Source organism: Phalacrocorax aristotelis, chromosome 4 (assembly GCF_949628215.1).
Source record: "Phalacrocorax aristotelis chromosome 4, bGulAri2.1, whole genome shotgun sequence".
Classification (NCBI taxonomy): Eukaryota; Metazoa; Chordata; class Aves; order Suliformes; family Phalacrocoracidae; genus Phalacrocorax; species Phalacrocorax aristotelis.
Genome location: NC_134279.1, coordinates 2285851 through 2304653, shown reverse-complemented (window position 1 = coordinate 2304653; position 18803 = coordinate 2285851). Strand labels below are relative to the sequence as shown.

The 18803-nt window shown below is 43.7% G+C and overlaps 1 protein-coding gene across 1 annotated transcript; it reads right to left on the bottom strand.

Annotated features, from left to right (window-relative positions):
- Positions 1-1463: 1463 nt before the first annotated feature.
- On the bottom strand, positions 1464-18396 carry SDAD1 (SDA1 domain containing 1). Its single transcript, XM_075090003.1, has 22 exons — positions 18215-18396; positions 17837-17941; positions 17335-17433; positions 16660-16770; positions 15836-15907; positions 15646-15746; positions 14233-14290; positions 13249-13323; positions 12611-12712; positions 12089-12158; positions 11256-11359; positions 10479-10536; positions 9987-10045; positions 9544-9620; positions 8378-8475; positions 7889-7965; positions 7378-7510; positions 6069-6166; positions 5400-5593; positions 4810-4894; positions 4246-4407; positions 1464-1902 (listed from the first exon to the last, which is right to left on the bottom strand). Exons 1-22 carry the CDS (start codon positions 18302-18304, stop codon positions 1852-1854), a joined length of 2079 nt encoding a protein of 692 aa, XP_074946104.1. The 5' UTR covers positions 18305-18396; the 3' UTR covers positions 1464-1851.
- Between the last annotated feature and the right edge of the window lie 407 nt (positions 18397-18803).

Here is an 18803-nt window from a genome sequence, read left to right as displayed (position 1 = left end):
GCCGGGAGATGGCGGCGGCCGCCCTCCTCCCGCCGTGACACCTAACGGTAGTCGGGGGAACGTCGTCCCATGGCCGGAGAAAGCGGCTGCCCCCCCACCATGGCGAAGGGCCGGCACCCCCTCACCCCCTTCTCCTCACTGCAAGGACTGCACGGAGGATGCGATGGAGAATAACGAAAATACAAAAAAAAAAAGGTGCGGGGCAAAAGGCGGAGGTTAATGCATGTTTCACTTGCCCTGTGTTTTGGTAAACAGTTTAGAAAGAGCAGCCCAACATCCTCATTCTGCAAAGTAGGGTTTGTCTTCTCTACCTTTGATACTAACCTGACAGCTCCTGGCTTGCTGAACCCCAGTCCTAGGCTATTATCACAGGAGAAAAGGGAAGAGGCAAGACTAGCCACTAGTCCTAACCCCAGAGACAAAGAATCATTTGCCTCTCCCTTTTAGCCTCAGAAGTCATTTCCCCTAAATGAAAAGGCAACAATCAAAGTGTGTTTTTTGCTAAGTACGTACCATACTCCACACCTCCCATTGCTGTGGTCTCTTCAGCCCCTGCTCCACACTCTGTACCACCACAGCTCCTCTGCATCCACACACCTCTCCAGCTCCCAGCTACATATCCTCCATCTAACCAGCACACTGCTATCATTCCCAAGCAGCAGTCCCTGCCCTTCCCCTCAGCAGGAGCATTCAATTTGAATGAAACACTGGCAGTCATAGAAAGTTTCTGCTTTGCTCTTCTCTATCTCCCCAAAGCCTCTACAAGCATTGTTTGCTTTAGGAAGCAAGATGTGACAGCAAAACACAGAAACATACAAGAATAGGACTTAAAGTGAATACAATTGTGTATTCAACATAAACATGCCTAGGCCGAGAGAATTCCCTCATGTGGGATACTAACATTACCTGGTTTCCTAAGAAGAAAGGAAAACCACACCCCAGCTAATGCTTTTCCATTATACTGAGTACATGGCACCCATTTCCACCCCACAACAATATCCATTTCAAACAGAACAGTAGTATAACTTACTCCCTCAAGTTTCAATTAAAACAGGTGACTAGGTAACGTATGAAGAACCCAGTGATGGTCGCAGCAGAGGTAATGGCTGAAGCCAGAGTTAAACCTCTGATGTAAAGATCCATGTTATTCTCATGTATACTGCAAAAATCAGACACCAAGTCCCATCACGAGATGCAATGATATAGGGAAATAATATTCTGCAGGTTATGCTACCTTTAAATGGCAACATGAAAGCCATCTCCCACATACTAATTTTATTCTTTTCTTCATAAACCATAGTTAAATTTTCCTCCCCCCACTGTTCACTTGAACTTACCTGTATTACAAGGATTTGTTTTTATTATTATTATTCAATGGGTAAAAAACAGCCAACTTAAAATGGCTTATTCCACCTGGAAAAATCACATCCCGAAGACAGGCACAGGCATTACATACACACACATTATAGACTCAGCCAGAATATTTTATCTTTCAAATTACCTATTCATGAATCAGTTCAAGTTAAACATTTTTACAATAAGGTTTTATGTTTCAATACTTACACATACAAAACCAGCTGTAAGTAAATTATATTCAATAAAAGATCATTTCTTCCTTCCCTGGAATGCTTTAAAAAATACTGAAATCCTTCAAGGATTAAGGCCTCTTCCGTCCATCCTGTAGATGCAACATCAAGCACCTTAGAATTGTTCAATTTGTAATTCTGAGCAAAACAAACCCCTAAGACATTCCAGTCCCTTTTTAGCTCTGGGGTGGCAGTGGGTGGAAATAACCATTTCTAGGGCTGTTCCTTCAAGGGTGATTAAGTAGTACTCTCCATTACTGTTTTCTTATTTCAGGAGCCGTCGTCTCTTTTTCAGAAGTGCATCTCGAAGAGCCAGCTAAATATGAAAGAAGAGTGGAGTATTCAGGTAAGAAGATTAAGAAAGGAGAAAACACTGCTGTCACATCAACAACCCTTTTCAATTTCTTCGACCTTAGAGAAAAACACTAATAGCTTATCAGCTAAAACTGGGAGCAGTAACTGGTGAATGCTAACGACTACAGTGGCAGAAACACTGTGGTGGTTTAGCTAAAATCAACAGTATAACTAAAGGAAGAGTTGGGCTTCATAAACAGTGTTTCAGTACATAATTAGCAAATCCTATATAATGAAAAAGATTAGAGTCATATAAACTGTTATTGTACTGACTCATATGCAACTAGAAGAGAAGACAAACTTCAATCCAGCCAAGAGGTAAGTAATATTAAATGGCATTTTTCCATGAGTATTACAAAGCTTCTTTTCAAGGAGGAGGAAGGATGGATGCTGGAATTTCTACAAGTGCAATATCACTCAAGAGACTTGGTTGTGTATTTCAGACAGTTCAGCTGGTATGGGGGGGTTTAGCTCCGCACTACAGACAGTAGTCAGTTTTATTCTACCACCAAGGAGGGCAGCAAAGCACGGTATCCTACAACTACAGTAGTTCAACCCACTTTTATAAAGTACTTCCAAATCTTGGTCAACAGAACTGATGGTGTGGCCTAACTTTAGGGACAGAGTGAAAAAAATTCTTCTCAGTGTTCAGTGATTACATTTAAACTTGAAACATTAGTTGCAAGTTAAGGACTGAAACCTATCAAGACAGCTTTTAGAGAAAGCCAGGCAAGTATAAATATTATTGTAAACAGCAGTTTCCTAGAAGTGCCTGACTTGTTCATTTGCAACATTTTATGGGTTGGTGGTTGTTTTTTGTTTGGTTTTTTTTAGAGCTGGGTTAATGTGGTCAGCCTTATCTGGGGTGAGGCAGAAAAGAAAAAGTCTACAGAGGATAGTAGTCCAAGTCTTCCTGTTTAACAGTGACAGTGAAGACATGTTCTCCCTACCGAATCTATAAAGCATTTCAGTCCTGCTGCTTTCTAGGGCAACAGATTGGCAGAGACAAATATACATTATCCTAATTACATGATCCTAGAAACAACTCACAAAGGAGGGTTTGTTGAAGTATCATCTGAATGCGGCGCTCTAGCACAACACAGAAACTAGCAAAACACCACAAAAATCAACACCACACAGAAACAAGACCCCTGCATACTTGGATTACTCCAGAAGTGTTTCTTGGAACACATTCAAAGGAGTTCAATTCTATAACACCCTATCAGACCCTAGACTGGCCATCTGCCAGGTTAGATAAAAGGATTAAGGTAGATAGTTGTTAGTACAGACTTACCCCAGCAAGGTGAAACGCAGCAAGGCACAGCAATATGCCTACACCAGTTCTCTGGTTACAGCTGCCACAGCTGAGGCATTATCCCCAGCTGAGATGCATCACAGGAGCAGGGGGGCTCCAGTCCACACTCCATTCTCACCCTCTCTCATCTAACTCCAGACACCTCAGGAAGCTCTGTGGGCTCCCTGCTCAATGCCCTCAGGAGCAAAGCCATCCCGCAAAGTCTCTGCCTCAGCTTTTAGATGTCCCTTCAGCTACCCTTGGCACAGCTGCCTGCAGGAACACTTAACTTCACTGCCAAATACATGTTTGTAGCTTTTTATATCCTCTCACAAGGGCTGTCTTGAATCCTGTATCAGCCCATGGCCAGGCTTATAGCTGAGAAAAGAGGGCATGGCTTCACCACTGAGCGCAGCAAGTTGTGGAACTACTGTGGCAGGCTAAACTGAAGGGATTTATTTTTTCTACACAGTTTCAAATAGGCAATAAATAGCATTTATGTCTGTGCTTTTAAGTACATTTGTGACAAGCTATTAGATGACCTCAAAGCCAGGACAGATGAGTCTGTACTATGATGGTAACAGGAGAAAGGTCAAAGGAAGAATATGGAGAGGGAAGAAACACTAAAAGCTTGTCCTGAAAAACAACTCTGTCAGGGAAACATTTCTTGTAGTACAGAATTATAGTGAGGGTTGTAATATGATCTTAATTTATACAAAGGAAGACAAGCCACAGTGTCATTGCCTTCCTAACCTGCACATGACTTGGCAACACGGCTTAGTCACCAATACATATTCAAACAGATATTGACAAAAGCATTCTTCACCACCACAGTCTCCGATATACCTCCTCTGGGGCAGGATTCAAGGGAAGCCACCTCACCCGCAGTCCTTCCCAGTAATTAAACAATCCAATAAACAGCAGTGACAGGGCACAGGATAGACAGCACTTCACCTGCATTTTACGTTTACGACTCAGCCTGCCCCATCTATTTTCAACATTAAATCTTACCTGTTTCTCCCTGAAAGAACGCTTATTTTTAGTCCGGACGCTATGGCTATATCTCATCATCATGAAGTTCTTGTGCTTCTGCTTTTCTTTGTTGGAAGAGCTGGCAAATGGGTTAATTCTTGTTTTCTTTTTCACAAATTCTCTTCTGTCTGTTTTTCCAGCCTAGAACAGACAATGTAATGTAACAACAGGGAGTCATTTTCCTTTCCCTACAGTTAACATCAGCTGCTAAGGTGACAGATTCTACAGCAGTAATAAATCCAGGTTCAGTATGACTTGGTGTACATTACATGCATTCTTCCATGCTGGCTCCGTTAAGTCACAGTGAAAACTGGGTATGTCTGTCTTTGTATTTTCCTTGTCACCTGTCACCAGCAAGAGGCTGTTTGTCTGTTACAGCCCGGATGCAACAGCAGAAAAATTGTACAAAACATTTCTCAGAACACATATGGCAGCTGGGCACCCATCTTACAGATGCATCCCCACCACCTCCTCCTCCCACAGGAGAGGAAAACACAAATCCAAATCTGGGAAGACAGGATATGCAATAGCTAAGTTGCTCACCATTGCAGTTGCCAATCTGGTCTCCTTGTCCGATTTAGGCTTCTTGTGCAGATGTTCAATATCTCTGAGTGAAAGCAACTCTCCCCTGCGCACACAAAAACCCACAAAAAGCCATCAGTCACAAAACTGCGTCTGGCAATGAAAATGCCCTCCAGACGCTTTTGTCTCTCACCAATCTCTTAGACCATTGTCTTCCTATAAGACCTTTCACACAAGCACTTCTGTTCTTTCTCAGACTAATCCTCATGCTTGGGACAACCCTTATCGAAGTCTCTCATTACACATTTTCAAGTCCTGCTTTAACCAGTTTAAGAAACTCTGATGATATAACCATGCAACTGCTGCTAACAAAACACAAGCAAAACAGTCCCATAGTTCCGTTTGGCCTCTCATGTCTTTTCTCCCAGGCAGAAACAAATCCCCTGGGCCAGGAGGGCCCTTCTAAGCTGTGGCTTAGAACAGCTGTGGCTGTTCTCGTGTCACCAGGGGGTACCGACCAACAGCAGAGCTCTGTGCCTGTGTGCAATTATTAAAGCTGTATCACCAGAGCATAGGGAAGAGGAAGCACTCATCAGTATTTTGTCTCCTACCTGCCCTCCTCCTCTTCATCATCTATTTCAATATTTTTCCTCTTCGCAGCTTTGCCAGGTGCAGAATTAATTTCTTTGGAGAGCTGGGCAAGGCGTATTTTGTGGAAGTCTTCCTGGGTTAGCAGCCTGCTTGTACTGACTGCTGCAGCTTTGGCTTTTCGTTCCTCTATGGGCATGCTTTTCACTTTCTCTGCCTTTTGAAAGAAGTGCAAAAAGAAGAGTAATCAGGAACTTGGCAAACCATTTCTGTGCCATAACCCTTGACCCTTGCCTCCCAAACACTTGTGTAGGGGTAATGCTGTTGGGAAATGGTATAACCAGCTGTTAGGATTCTTCACAGTCTTATATTCAAGATGTATGTTTCAAAGAAAGAAGTACTTCCACTCCTTCATACTTCAGAGTGAAAAAAAGCACTCAAGTAAATATAGCTTTAAGGAATTTAGCACTGGGACAGAATCCCCCCCTTTCACACACACCCCCTCCCCCAAGAACACACCTACTTCAGCACAGGTGCTAAGTAATACTTCAACCTCACTGATTCTGGTCAGGTTCCTCCACAGCCCTGTATAGTTAATTATGAGCAGGCACCTGAAGGTACAGAGCAACAGAAGCTGGTCTGCTATTAACCAGACTTGTTTGTATTTGGGATAAAAGACACTCGGAGCTCACCACTTCTTGCTGCTCCTCATCTGAGGAGTGATGCACATCAATCCACTCTCCATCTTCATTATCTTCTTCCTCACTCAGACTAGCACTTTCCCATCCATCTGTTCAAGGGAAGACGCGCACAGTGTTGTTAACACAGATTAAGTTTAACTGTCTGCATTTGAAATAATTTCAGACTGGATCGCAAGCTCTTCCCACCTTTGATCATCTATCCACTAACTGCATTTACGCCCAGTGACAAGCTTACCAAACAGGCAAGCTACAGGGTCTCGGCACCCCAGCCTTAGCACTACATAGACATTACAGAGACATAAAGTACTTCACACATCTCACCACTCTGTTAATGATTTTTAGGAGACAACCACAGCTGAACAGACCAGCAACTCCCATACTCTCCACTGGCAAGATCAGCTACCAAATTCCATCTGGCCTGCAACTGATTCAGAGCTGTGCAAAAAACCTCAGCTTTGATTTCTTAGCACACCCACATCACCTACACATTCAGTTATGGACACCAATTTTTATAGCATAACTGCATATGGCAGCGTGAGATCTCTGAAAACACTCCCTCTGATGACTGCTTAAAGCACCTGGCATATTGTGTCATTACCATGAGCTGCAGTTGCCCTATTTACTATGAGCTTTCAGCAAAGCTGTAACAACGGTGATCAGAGCCTTCACAGGAGCTGCTTTTAGATACACCTCACTCAAAACCAAGCCAACCACAGAAAATACCCAAAGCAGCTGGCACAAGGCAGTGGCACAGCAAGCCATACCATAATGTTATGCTTTACAAAGCTTAACTCATCTGAAGTTACCGATCCTCAAAAAACTGCATTTGGGATGGTCTCTGAAGAAATACAATAGTTGAGATGCTAATTCTTATTGCACGGTTCAGTAATAGTGTTCCCTCTCCCTGCCATCTAAACCAAGGAGGGAAGCAACGCCATTTATAGCTAAGTTACTTTCTACAGCATATGCATTGCTCTTCACTGTTGTTCAAACCGACTGATGTGCTGAATTTATCAGCTTCAGAAACCAAAGCAGATAATTACAGTAATCGCTGCACTCACATGCATAGGAAACATGACACCACAGGGTCTTTATTCCTCCAGGACACCCCCACCGCAGTATCTTCAGTGCCCTCAGGCTTCATTTGCCAAACTCTCCTGGCTCTATCAGTTCAGACATATGCAAGCCATATAGCACATGACAGCAGCAAATGAAGTGTACCAACACCAAGTTTTAGGTCCGAATAAAAACTTGGTGACAACGATGCTCAAAGGAAGTGGTAAAAAAAGAAAAGGCCAACCTTCTTCCTGGCTTCCTCCCTTTTCCTTTTGACTCTCAACATCCAGTACTTCTGCTCCTGGAATATAGTCTTTGGCATCCAGTTCTCCATATTCATGAATCCTGGCTTCCAGTGAGGCCTCAGTAGGCTTACCCTGCAAGTTATCAAAGTACATGTTAAGCAGGCTATTTTAATGCCCACAAATCCATGAAAGAAGTTGGCGGGAGGGTGTGGGTAGATAAGGTAAATTCTGCCTGATTAAATAAGTGAAGATATTCAATTACTAAAAACTTGTACTAACTCTAGGAAGATAGTCAAGCTTCAGTAGCACAATCCTTTTGTCAATGCATTTGATAAATTTCCACTCAGAAAATCTTGAAATAAGAGCGTATCAGAAGGCTGCAGGGGAGCAGGCAGGGGAAGAATGCAGGCATGATTCCACCTCATTCTCAAAAGGCTACAAGATAATTTGTCATCATTTTTGAGCACATCAGCTGATGTTTATGGTGAAGGCACATCAAGCAGCACTTACCCTGAATTTCTTCTGCAGCATATCCGGATTCAGAGAACGGAAAAGGTGTATCAGAGTTCTTGCAGACATCATCACATCTACCCAGAAAGAGAGTCCGAAATAAGTACAGAAAAACAGAACTCTGAGCAAACTGGAAGCCCACTCAGGTAATCAGTATTTACTGTCTGCTTATGCCTTTTCTGAAGTTAGAGCTCCCTCTGATTTCTCCAACACAGGATCCAGCTCTTACCGGGGGCTAAATCTTTATTAGCATTCAGTTACCCTTTTCCAGTTTTGTCAGCAAGTTCCCCTGCCATAACAACCTTTGACTGTTTTGACTCCTATGTACACACTCAAATTCCAGAGAAATGCAACAACCATATTGAAAATTATACCTCTCAGCCCAAAATAAAAGCAAATAAGACATCACTATTATGAAGGACATAGCAATGGAGGACCAGATGACACAGGAGAAAAAACTTAGGAGTCATATCCATGTAACATACTTACTTTTATTTTTATGAGTCTTGTACTGAACAAGGTCTTGAAGCAAATCTTCAGTCATGGCTAGTGGACATCTTGCAGTTATTTCTTTTATTGCATTGATTCTAAGAAAATTTAGAGGTGAATTATTTTCTGAGCACCACAGCTGAGAGACACTCCCACCAGCCCAGTAATAGACTGAATTATTTGCAACTTGAAGAACTTTATCCAGCTTTCACACAACATCTACTTTAACAGATGACAACATCACAAGGAGCTCTCCAAGCCACAGTTATCTAAAACCCTCCATCTTTAACCCATAGTCTACTCTCCTGCTATTTTTTGTCTGATCCTGGGCCTCAGGATTCTGCAACTGAAGTCTAGGTCCAGGCAGGCAGGAATACAGTCGAACAATCACCAGGCAAAGCAACAAATTAAAGAAAATAAAAAGCCAGTTCTGGAGTCAACCCCAAGCAGGCTAAGGACAGCATGACAGAAGCCTATGGGCTCACACAAGTTCCCTTTTAAACTATTTTCATGCACAGACTTAGTACACTAAATACCTGGATTAAAACTATGCCAGGTGGAAAAGGAATAGCTCACAAAATATTCACAACTTGTCTACAAACAAAAGTCTGTCCCTGTCGAGTGCTTCATCTTCAAGGACAGTTCAGCTCTCCTACATGTGCTGATCATTCTCTGCTCCACTTACACCAGAGCTTTCACAAACACCTATCTTGACTAGTCAAAGTACATTAGTTTCAGCAACAGCAACGTTTAAATTTGTTGTCCGTCATGAAGTTTCATCTGCAAAACACCAGTCCTGAACTATGATGCTAGCCACTGACTGAGGATGTATAAGTGTGTTAATTCACAGACAAGAGGTCGGCTCTCAGAGTAGAAACAAAAATATCCAGGAATGAAGACAAACACAAGACCAAACAAAGCAAAAAAAATTATGCCATTATGGAACCCAGAGCAGTTAAGTCAGAGCAGTAAGCACAGAATCCCACCATTCTGGGGAATTTAAAACACTGCCAACAAAATAAGGGAAGTTTATGCTGAGCTATTGCCCTAACTTGCTTTCCTTCAAGCGGGTTCTTCATAGTACAAGTGACAGGAGTAAGTTGCAGGTGGTGCAAAAAAATATTTTTGCAGACAGCTTTACAGTTCTTGTAAGATACTGTACCCACCCTACAGTCATGACCTCCCCAGAATTCTTGTCTGTGACAAAGTTGTTGGCAATGGTCATCAACACAGACTGGATAATCTGAAAGAAAAGAGGGTAAATAAGCTTAATGCATATGTAATGAAATAGTGAAAATTACTGCATGTAATTAATGGACAGAGCCCTTTTCACAGCAAATTGAGCTCAGCACTTGCCACTACAGCCTGCAAATATTTTCTGGACACAGAGTCTCTTACAGAAACAAAGACACCAGACATGGGTGGGTTTTATCCCCTTATACAGAACAATCCCTTGGAACTCGCAGAAGTAGCTAAAATTACCATAAGCTTTTCAAGACTAAGTGTCTCACCAGAGTCCCTCTTCCCCCCCACCACAAATGCGCTCAGCTGTATTTCCACACTGGCCTCTTGTGCATTTTTTAACATCAAAGATAGGTGAAGTACTGACCTCGGGTGGTACCAGCTGATGTGAAGCTTGTGCAGCAAACAGAAGAATCTTTGTCACTTCTGGAAGAAAAAGGAAGTGGGTAGAAGTATATTGCTACAACTTAGTCCGGCCAATAAACACATCCACCGAAAGAGCTAACTCCACAGGCTGCTCAGTCTGTGTGTCAAAGCCATTTCGGTCTCAAATTATCTGGGACAACCGTTTCCGCTCTCCCACCACGCATCAGGAACTCAACTGGTCTTCACGCCAGCAGCAGTGCCGGCCCTCAAGAGCCAGCTAAGACAAAAAGAAACGCTCTAGAACTAGAGCAAAACAAAGCAGCAAAAGGCAGTCATGCCTTGCTCAACTAGTCAGGATTTACAAGGAACTAGGGAGTCAGTAGTTTCATTTAATTCCATTGGTGCCGCTACCTATTTGCTTACAGAACAGCTTCTAAAGAATGACTGTGCACACGACATGGACCAGCACTGTTATCTATTAATATCCAATTACCTCTCTGATGGGGCTGTAGGAACCTCTGAATGAAGGGGTAGAAGTTAAAAAGAAAAAGCTGCAAGACAGAAGTTATAACAGTTAGCTTCTCCTTCAACTTAAGATCACCTTCATAGGCTGATACGCTGTAAAACTACCTATGATCCTACACAGATTGCTCTCCAAATGCCTTGGATTTTATCGCATGATACCTTCTCCCACCTTGAGCTCGATAGATGTGGAGATGAGGAAATGATTCACACAAAGGAAATACAAGGCTCAACCCCAAGCTCTGTGAAATCCACACTGGTGGTTCTTAGACTGCACAGAAATCAAAGCAGGGCACTCCACTGCACGATCCTACAACATGCCACTTCCCTTTGCCTCAAGGACACAGTCTTCTCTCCCAAAAGAAGACTCCAGTAATTTTAATCACACAAGTGTTCCTCAGAGTGCTGTTCCTGAGCAACCGCTGGACTCCTTTGAAAATCTCTTCTCCTTTCAAGAACCTCCCAGGAGCCCACAGTTCTTGAAAAAGACATATTCTACTCAATTTGTTACACAGCTCAGCTATTCCACACCAACAGTTTCTCCAGCTGAACTCACTTGGTACCACACAGGTCTATACCACTTCACCATTCCACAAGGCCCACTGGAAACTGTGACCATACATCTCCAGTTTTAAACATACAGCAAAATTAAACCTTGTTTTCCAGAGGCACGAGGCCAAAGGCCGCCACCACCACCTAAACCAGGCTGGCTACTGTCAGACCACTGTAAGATTATCAGAGTACGTACCTCGTGTATCCCAACTAGCCTAGATATTAGGTCCATGAGCATCATCTTCACTTCAAACCTTTCCTTACAGTTCTCCAGCTGCTTCAGCAGTTTCTCTGCAAAGTCTAGAAGAAACAATAGATTTGTGGTAGACTTAGAGCACAATGCAGAATTCAACTGGGATTAGGTTAAAAAAGCAGTCAGTTTGGGGTTTTTTAAGCCCCAATGCCCTTGCACAGGACAAATTAGAGGTGGCCAGAACACTTCTCCCAATGGTTATTTTCTCTTCCCTCATATCTAGAAGGTCTAAAGCAGTGCACAGGTTCAGTAGAGAGGAAAACTTCAAGTTCCACATTATCATAAGCACAGGGTAAGTATTTAAAGCTGGATTTTTTTTTTTAAAGTTACATTTTGGGTTCAGCTGAACAAAATCTGCAGAGGTACACTAGATCATGCTAAGACCAAATCAAGTGATATTAGACAAACAGACTACTAACAAATACATTTTTGAAGAGGGCAAACCAAAGAATCTATAGTAGGTAACTACACCCCCTTCACACAAATTATGGCCTTCACACATACAAAGGTAGAAAGCCACATCCTGATCTGTAGCAACCTGAAGCACCTGATGTGATATGACTATCTGCAAGTATTCCCCTGCAACAAGCATACCAGGATTGATCTCACTTTTTAGCAGAGCTATGAACCTCTAGAATAAAGTACGCTGCAAGTTCCACATTGTGACATTTTCATGTATTTGGCACTCTCATTCTCCTTGCAGAGTTGTGTCTAACCTTCTGTGTCTGGGATTAACACATACCTTGAAAAGGAGACAAAATACAATACATGCTTACCTTGGGGATCATGAATCAAGTGAATAGCAGAAAAGTTGAACACCTCTGGCTTGCTCTTCTTCTTCTGTTTCTGCATGAAGAAAAGAGTAGAAGAGACTTTTTTCTTTCTATGGAAGTGCCAAGTGCTTCAGTTCCAGGCTGATATTTACCATTCTACTTTTCAAAAAGAGGTGCTTTAAGAACTATACTACCACTCTTTTCAACCACATCAGGTTTTCTGCCACCTGACCCAAGAGTCAACAGAAGCTGCATTAATAAGTTGTTTAATCAAGACACCACATACTTTCAAGTAAGGGACCACACAAAAGGTTGCCCAGAGCTGAACTACACCACAACTTAGATTTAAGTCTGTTTCAGAACAGCTCTCTTCCAGCCCATGTGCCTGGCCAAGGATGCTAGAACACTTGGGGACCTTCGCCCAGGGGAGGTGACAAAATGTAGCTAAGTCAAGAGGGGCAACAAGATGTCTGCACTTGAAGGATTAAGCTAAAATATGGGCAAGTCAGATGCCACTCTCCTCACCTTGAGAACCTTCATTGCTTTTTCCAGTTTCTTCTTGCGCTTGGTGGTTTTCTTATTAGTTGCATACCGCATCATCAGATCTCTGGCTGTGGGAACATCGTCCTTCAGAAAGAACACAAGGAAAACAAGACTCAGGGGACATGAGGCTTCAAACAGGAATCAGAGGAGACTGTCAGCCCTCGCAAGATAACTGAGTTATTTTTGTTTGTACATGAATGGGGAGCGGAGCACAAAAGGCAAAACCGAAGACAAAATGGACAGCTAAAAAATTAAACCAGCTTCTAAAACAGGAGGGTGAAATCCTCTTCCCACAACTCTACATTACACGACTAGCAATTAATGTCTTCATGAACCAGACTGACCAGCCCTTGCTTTGGTCTTCAAAGTGAATTGCTTCCTTCACAAGAGGAGGAAAGCAAAGGAGCTCTTAGCCTTAGCCTTTAGACAGCAAAGGCATCCTGCTATCAGCTGGGGCTGGCTGTCAAAAACAGTGAAGCTTTTTGTGAAGCGTAGAAACATCTCGAAGAAACAAGATGGATAACTAAGTAACACAGAGCAGACAGACTGGCAGAGCCAGAGTCACTCAGATGGCAGACCTATTAGAGCCTGAAGAACCAAGAGGGGATCACAACACCCACCTCAGATTCTGAGTCACTGTCTTGTTTCTCATCTTCATCTCTCCCAAGGAAGAACTTCAAACTAGCAACTAACACCTGAAAAAGCAAAGTAAGTTTATGCAGGGCAGGAATAACTGGCAAGAGTATTTACAACAGCCCTACATCCACACCTTAGGTTATGCAAAGACTCTCCCAAATTTTTTATAGTACAGATGCGAATAGAAAGCAAAAAATTCACAGGCAGAAAGCCACAGGTGTTTTACAGATGCTTGGTTTTTGCAGCCCATCCTCAGCAGAGGCACAGAGTCAAAAGTCAGCTGAGCTTCCACAATGCATGGAGCGAGTTTCAAGATGCAAGTTCTCTTCCCATCATTCTGCAAAGCAATTTCAATTTAGTTGCTGCATGCCAGCATTATTAGGAACTCCTGCACAGCTGATAACCGAAACACACCTCAAAACTCCAAACTTTTATTAGTTTATGTAGGTTTGTTGGTGGGGGCTTTTGTTAATTTTGATCAGTTGGTTTTTATTGAGTGGAACAGCTTTTGGACCTTCATAGTGGAAGAACTTCTCTCAAACCATGATACTAGTTTTTAAAACCTCCAGCACTGCAGAACTGACACAGATGACAAAATGCCTAAGATTCACTCAAGCCCCAGGCAGGACAGCAGCTCTCTTCACATTTAACAAGCAGAAGCCATACAGTGCTGATTATAAGCAGTTCATATTCTGACAGTCTCTTCTGAGCAGCAGCGGAAAGTACATGTACCCTCCCCACACCAGCCTGCACTTATTTTAAGACAAGCTTCCAATTCTACCCCTCCACAGGTAAGAACCAAATGCCACCTCCACCCACAGTGAGCAGCATTTTGAAAACAGAACAAGCAGAAGACAAATCATCAGTGAAGCTTGTTGGCAATTACAGTACCAAAATAAAAAGTTGCATCCACAGGAAAAATGAAGCTTAAGTAACATCTAGTTTCACCAAGGGGTTTCTGTTCTCACCTTTGTCACTTTGGAAAAGCAGGCAGTTGTGATTACATTTACCGTTTTGGCATCATTCCTGCAATAAAGCATAATGTTACCTTTAAGTCTGGCAATTTCAGGTAATTCTCAGAAAATGAAGTCTCATGAAATATGACTCCTAACGATCAGGAAGCTTCTACAGAATGAAGTCTCTCAATACTCCAAGTAGATTTGGAAAGAACTTAAGCCTCTGTCATTTCTTTTTCTTCTAGCATAGCGGTAGCTTCACATAAATCAACACACACAAACTTGCATTCCATCTAGTTCACACTGACTGAAAGGGCAGAAAGGAGAACCTCCAGTAAAATAACTGGATACAAATTACCACTTCTTCTAATGATAAAAAGAAAATAAACCCCCTGTGAGGTAAAATATGAAGTATCAGTGCAGAATTCTAACTTATTAGAAAATCAACTGGATGGTTGAAAAACTATGCTCTACAAATATTTCTTAAGAAATAAATCTACAGGAATTAAATTTGACTTTATACCACGTCTCACATACAAACCTGCTTACTCAAATTGCCAAAGTCTTTACCTATCAGCAACCCTTGTTCAGCAGATCCCATTTTCTCTCCCTTGTAATAACCTCATGTGATCTGCTTTGGAGGTACCTAAGCACCAAACACACAGCTGACCAGCAGCACCACATGCTCCATTTGTACCTCTCTAGAGCAGCAAATGACTTACAAACTGCACAGCTTAGAAGCCTTTTACAGTCAAGAAGCAAGCAGGAGCAAACAAACTGCCATCTTCTCATGCAGTTTACTGCTGGGAAACACCTGCTCTGATATTTTACACAACAGAAGAATTCAACAAGCTATTAGGTACAAGACAGGAACTGGCAGTACTCCATGTGCTTGTACTCCTTTCAGTACTTCTCTAGGCAACTTTTTTTCAGGCTGCTATTTACTAAGAACAGGAACTATATTATAGCATCACAAAAAAACCCAAAACTCAAAGCACCCATTAGATTAGTCTTCTAGAATTAACTTACAGACTTAAGAGAACAGGAGGAAAAAAACACAAACCTAGAACTCCTCTTACCACTGAACACAAGCTGTTTGTCAATATGAGCAGCTTTTATGTGCAAAAGCTCAGAAAAGACAAGCTGCACCCAGCTTCTATTTCAAATGCAATACATACAAATTACATACAGTTTTCAATTATAACATGAAAGATTCAACCTAAGTAACTCTGAGACTTCATGCGTGACAGTATCTCTTCCCAGCTAAGTTACATTCCACAAAATACAGCCCCACTGGAACACAGAGAAGATAAATGTATTTAAGTCACCGCCCCCAGCTTTACAATTCACACTACGTGCCACAGGCAGTGTCAGGGAGGCTACCCCACGACAAACAGAGAATCAATACGAGCCTGCTAGACCTACCAGATATTCCTTCTGTAGAGTTCAATCATCACGTCTAGGGATATCTTTGCAGCAGTGGGATTGCTGTCCCGCAGCATAGTGTACATGAAGTTCTGCAGTGTCTGAGAAAGAAGTTCGGAACCATTTTTCCTGTGTCTTTCACCATATCAAGAAGTTAAATAGAAGTACATCTGAAAGCTGCAATACTTACTGTGTTTACTTTATTGTTTTTGTGTTTAGCATTGACATTCTTGATGTCCGACACAATGTGAGTATACAAAGTCTGTAAATAGAGAGATCACAGGGAATAAGTCACGCAAGTCACACAGAGAACACCACAGATAGATTACTGCTCTCCCAAAGCCCCAAGCACTAAAACAAGAGACCAAGCTGATCACCACTGAGGTCATTATTTTACCTTTCAAGTTCCACTGGAAAAAAACAACAGGAAGTTATCCTGTAAATTCTCATGTACACTTAACTTCCATATATTTGAAAAGTGTACTTAATTTACAGTACAGCGAAGCAGAAAAATGAACAGCATGAAGCATGGCTTTAAAAAAAAATCCCACCCTGTTTCATTCCGGCACATTCCGATGGCCGGCTTAGTTGTTCTGGTGGCAGAAAGCAAGTATTTTCACTTTTAAGGCAGAAAACGGGCAACACAGCTTTACCTAACAGCCAGTTTTGGTTTGGTTGCTTTACTCAGCAGTTCTCAAAGAATTCAGTAAAGCCTGCTCTGACAGCAACGTGTTTACAGTTTTCAGCTGCAGACACCTCCAAGCTGCTCAATTCTGGACGCAGGACAAGCCTACAGCAGCACATTAAAGATGTTAACAGCACACTCCGTTACTAATCAAACACATAGATCACGTCTTGCCTCTGGCACTGTCAGCTACTGAAAAAGCAGAGCTGTTTTCAACTTATTTTCTTGCCCAGGAAAGGAGAAGAGCTGCCTGCCAGCACTGCGTTACTTCTGGCCTGTTGGTCAAAACCCATTGGAAATCAAGACTGGTTTTTGTAAGCATGGCTTACTTTTCGTAGGAGTTTGTCATGACACCGCAGCAGTTGGAAGAAGAGCTCCAGCAAACTCGTTGGATTTATTAGATTCTTATTTCTTAACAAGATCAAAGCCTTGCAGAAGGTCTGTAAGAGAGAAACAGGGAATCAGAACCAAAATCTCATCATACCCCCCCTTTCCCATCTTTATTAAAAATTAAACAGCAAACTGTAAGCTCTCATCTCACATCTGGAGCACAAGTGTGCTGGGGAGCGGCTGAGGAAGCTGGGGGGGTTTAGCCTGGAGAAGAGGAGGCTGAGGTGAGACCTTCTCGCTCCCAGCAACTGCCTGAGAGGGGCTGGAGTAGGGGCTGGGGGAAGGGTCTCTTCTCCCAAGTTACAATAGGACAAGAGTAAACTGCCTCATGTCGTGCCGGGGGAGGTTTAGATTGGATATAAGGAAAAACGTCTTTACTGAAAGAGCGGTTAAGCATCGGAACAGGCTGCCCAGAGGTGCAGGAGTCACCATCCCTGGAGGAGTTCAAAAAACATGTAGATGTGGCACTTGGGAACATGGCTTAAGAGGCCGAGGGGTGTTGAGTTGGCGATTGGACTTGATGATCTTAGAGGTCAAAACTCTGATTCTACATGAAGGGTATGTTTTAACGACAGGACACATCTGCCCGAAACGCCTTTCGATGTGGGTCTTACCATGCGCAGGTCCGCATCAAGGACTGTATGGTGGTAGGAGAGCAGCTCCTTCAGCTGCTGGGGAAAGTTGGCCATGTGTTCTGGGTAGCAGTGGGCAACCTGGGTAGATACAGACCCAGCTGAAATCTCTTGTGGAAACCCTGGGTCACCTCAGAACCCTGGGAAGGTGTGAGGTACCTATAATCACTCATATAACAGTTCAATATTCACACTGGATATTAAGTTAGCATCAGTGCCCAGATGTAAAAAGGATGGTGCAATTAAAAAGCCCTTTTAAAAATTTTTACCAATCCTCAGAAGAAAAACTTGCCGTCCTGGAAACTGACACCACCACTACAGAAATCTTGGTCATCACGCAGTTTTACAGCAACTCCATCATGGCTGTAGCAGCAACATTAGGTGAAACTCGACCTGCCACAACCCTCCCACTCAGGGCAACGGCACTGTGGCCTTGAAGGGCTCAAGACCAGCACCAGTTATCCCTCGAAGGGCAGCAGCTTACCTGTGCCAGGAACATCACCAGTTCAGCCAGCTCCTTACTGGGCTTGTCCGGTTGGAAGGTGAAAATCTCCACATGAGACTGGTAGTGGTGGTACTGCTGGAGGAACTGAGCAGACACAGCAGGCGGTGGCTGCTGAGTGGGACCAGCAAGGCCCGCCCCAAGCCCAGACCCACAGCCCGGGTCCCCTGCGGGACCAGCAAGGCCCGCCCCAAGCCCAGACCCACAGCCCGGGTCCCCTGCGGGACCAGCAAGGCCCGCCCCAAGCCCAGACCCACAGCCCGGGTCCCCTGCGGGACCAGCAAGGCCCGCCCCAAGCCCAGACCCACAGCCTGACTCGGCTCCGGGAACCCCGGGGGCCGCCCCCCCCGGGCTCGGTACCTCCTCGGTGTAGGAGGTCGGGTCCCGCTTGATGAGGTTCTGCAGCTGGGGCAGGTTGCTGGGCAGCTTGTTTCCCTGCCGGCCCGACATAGCGTCCCCGAGCCGGACCCGGCACCGCCGCCTCCCCTGACCGCCACACGTGAGCTAACAGCCGGGCGCCGCCATCTTGGCCCGCCCCTCCCCGACCGGAGCCGCCGAGGGGCAAACTTGTGGGAGAGGCACGTCCCGCGCTCTCACAAGGGGAAGACAGCCTGAAAAAGAGCTTCTAGCTGGCACCTCTTCCTACCGACCTGTCGAAGTTAAACGCAATATGAGCCACGTGTAGTGAACGTAGATTCCTCCTCTGAGGTATTCTGATAAGTTTCTCCCCCTCACCTGCATCACACCTCTCCAGTACTCACCCTGGCTGAATCGCATCTCCTAATTTGCTGGGGAGAAGTCAGCTTTTAAACAATAACTGCTGCCAGCAGTGCAGCAACACTGCTGAGGAATTTTATCTGGCCCTTAACAGTCTTGTTTCTCATGACAGCTGCCACAAATACATGTTATTGACAAGCTGCCAAGACCTAAGCATGCAAGGCAAAGGCCA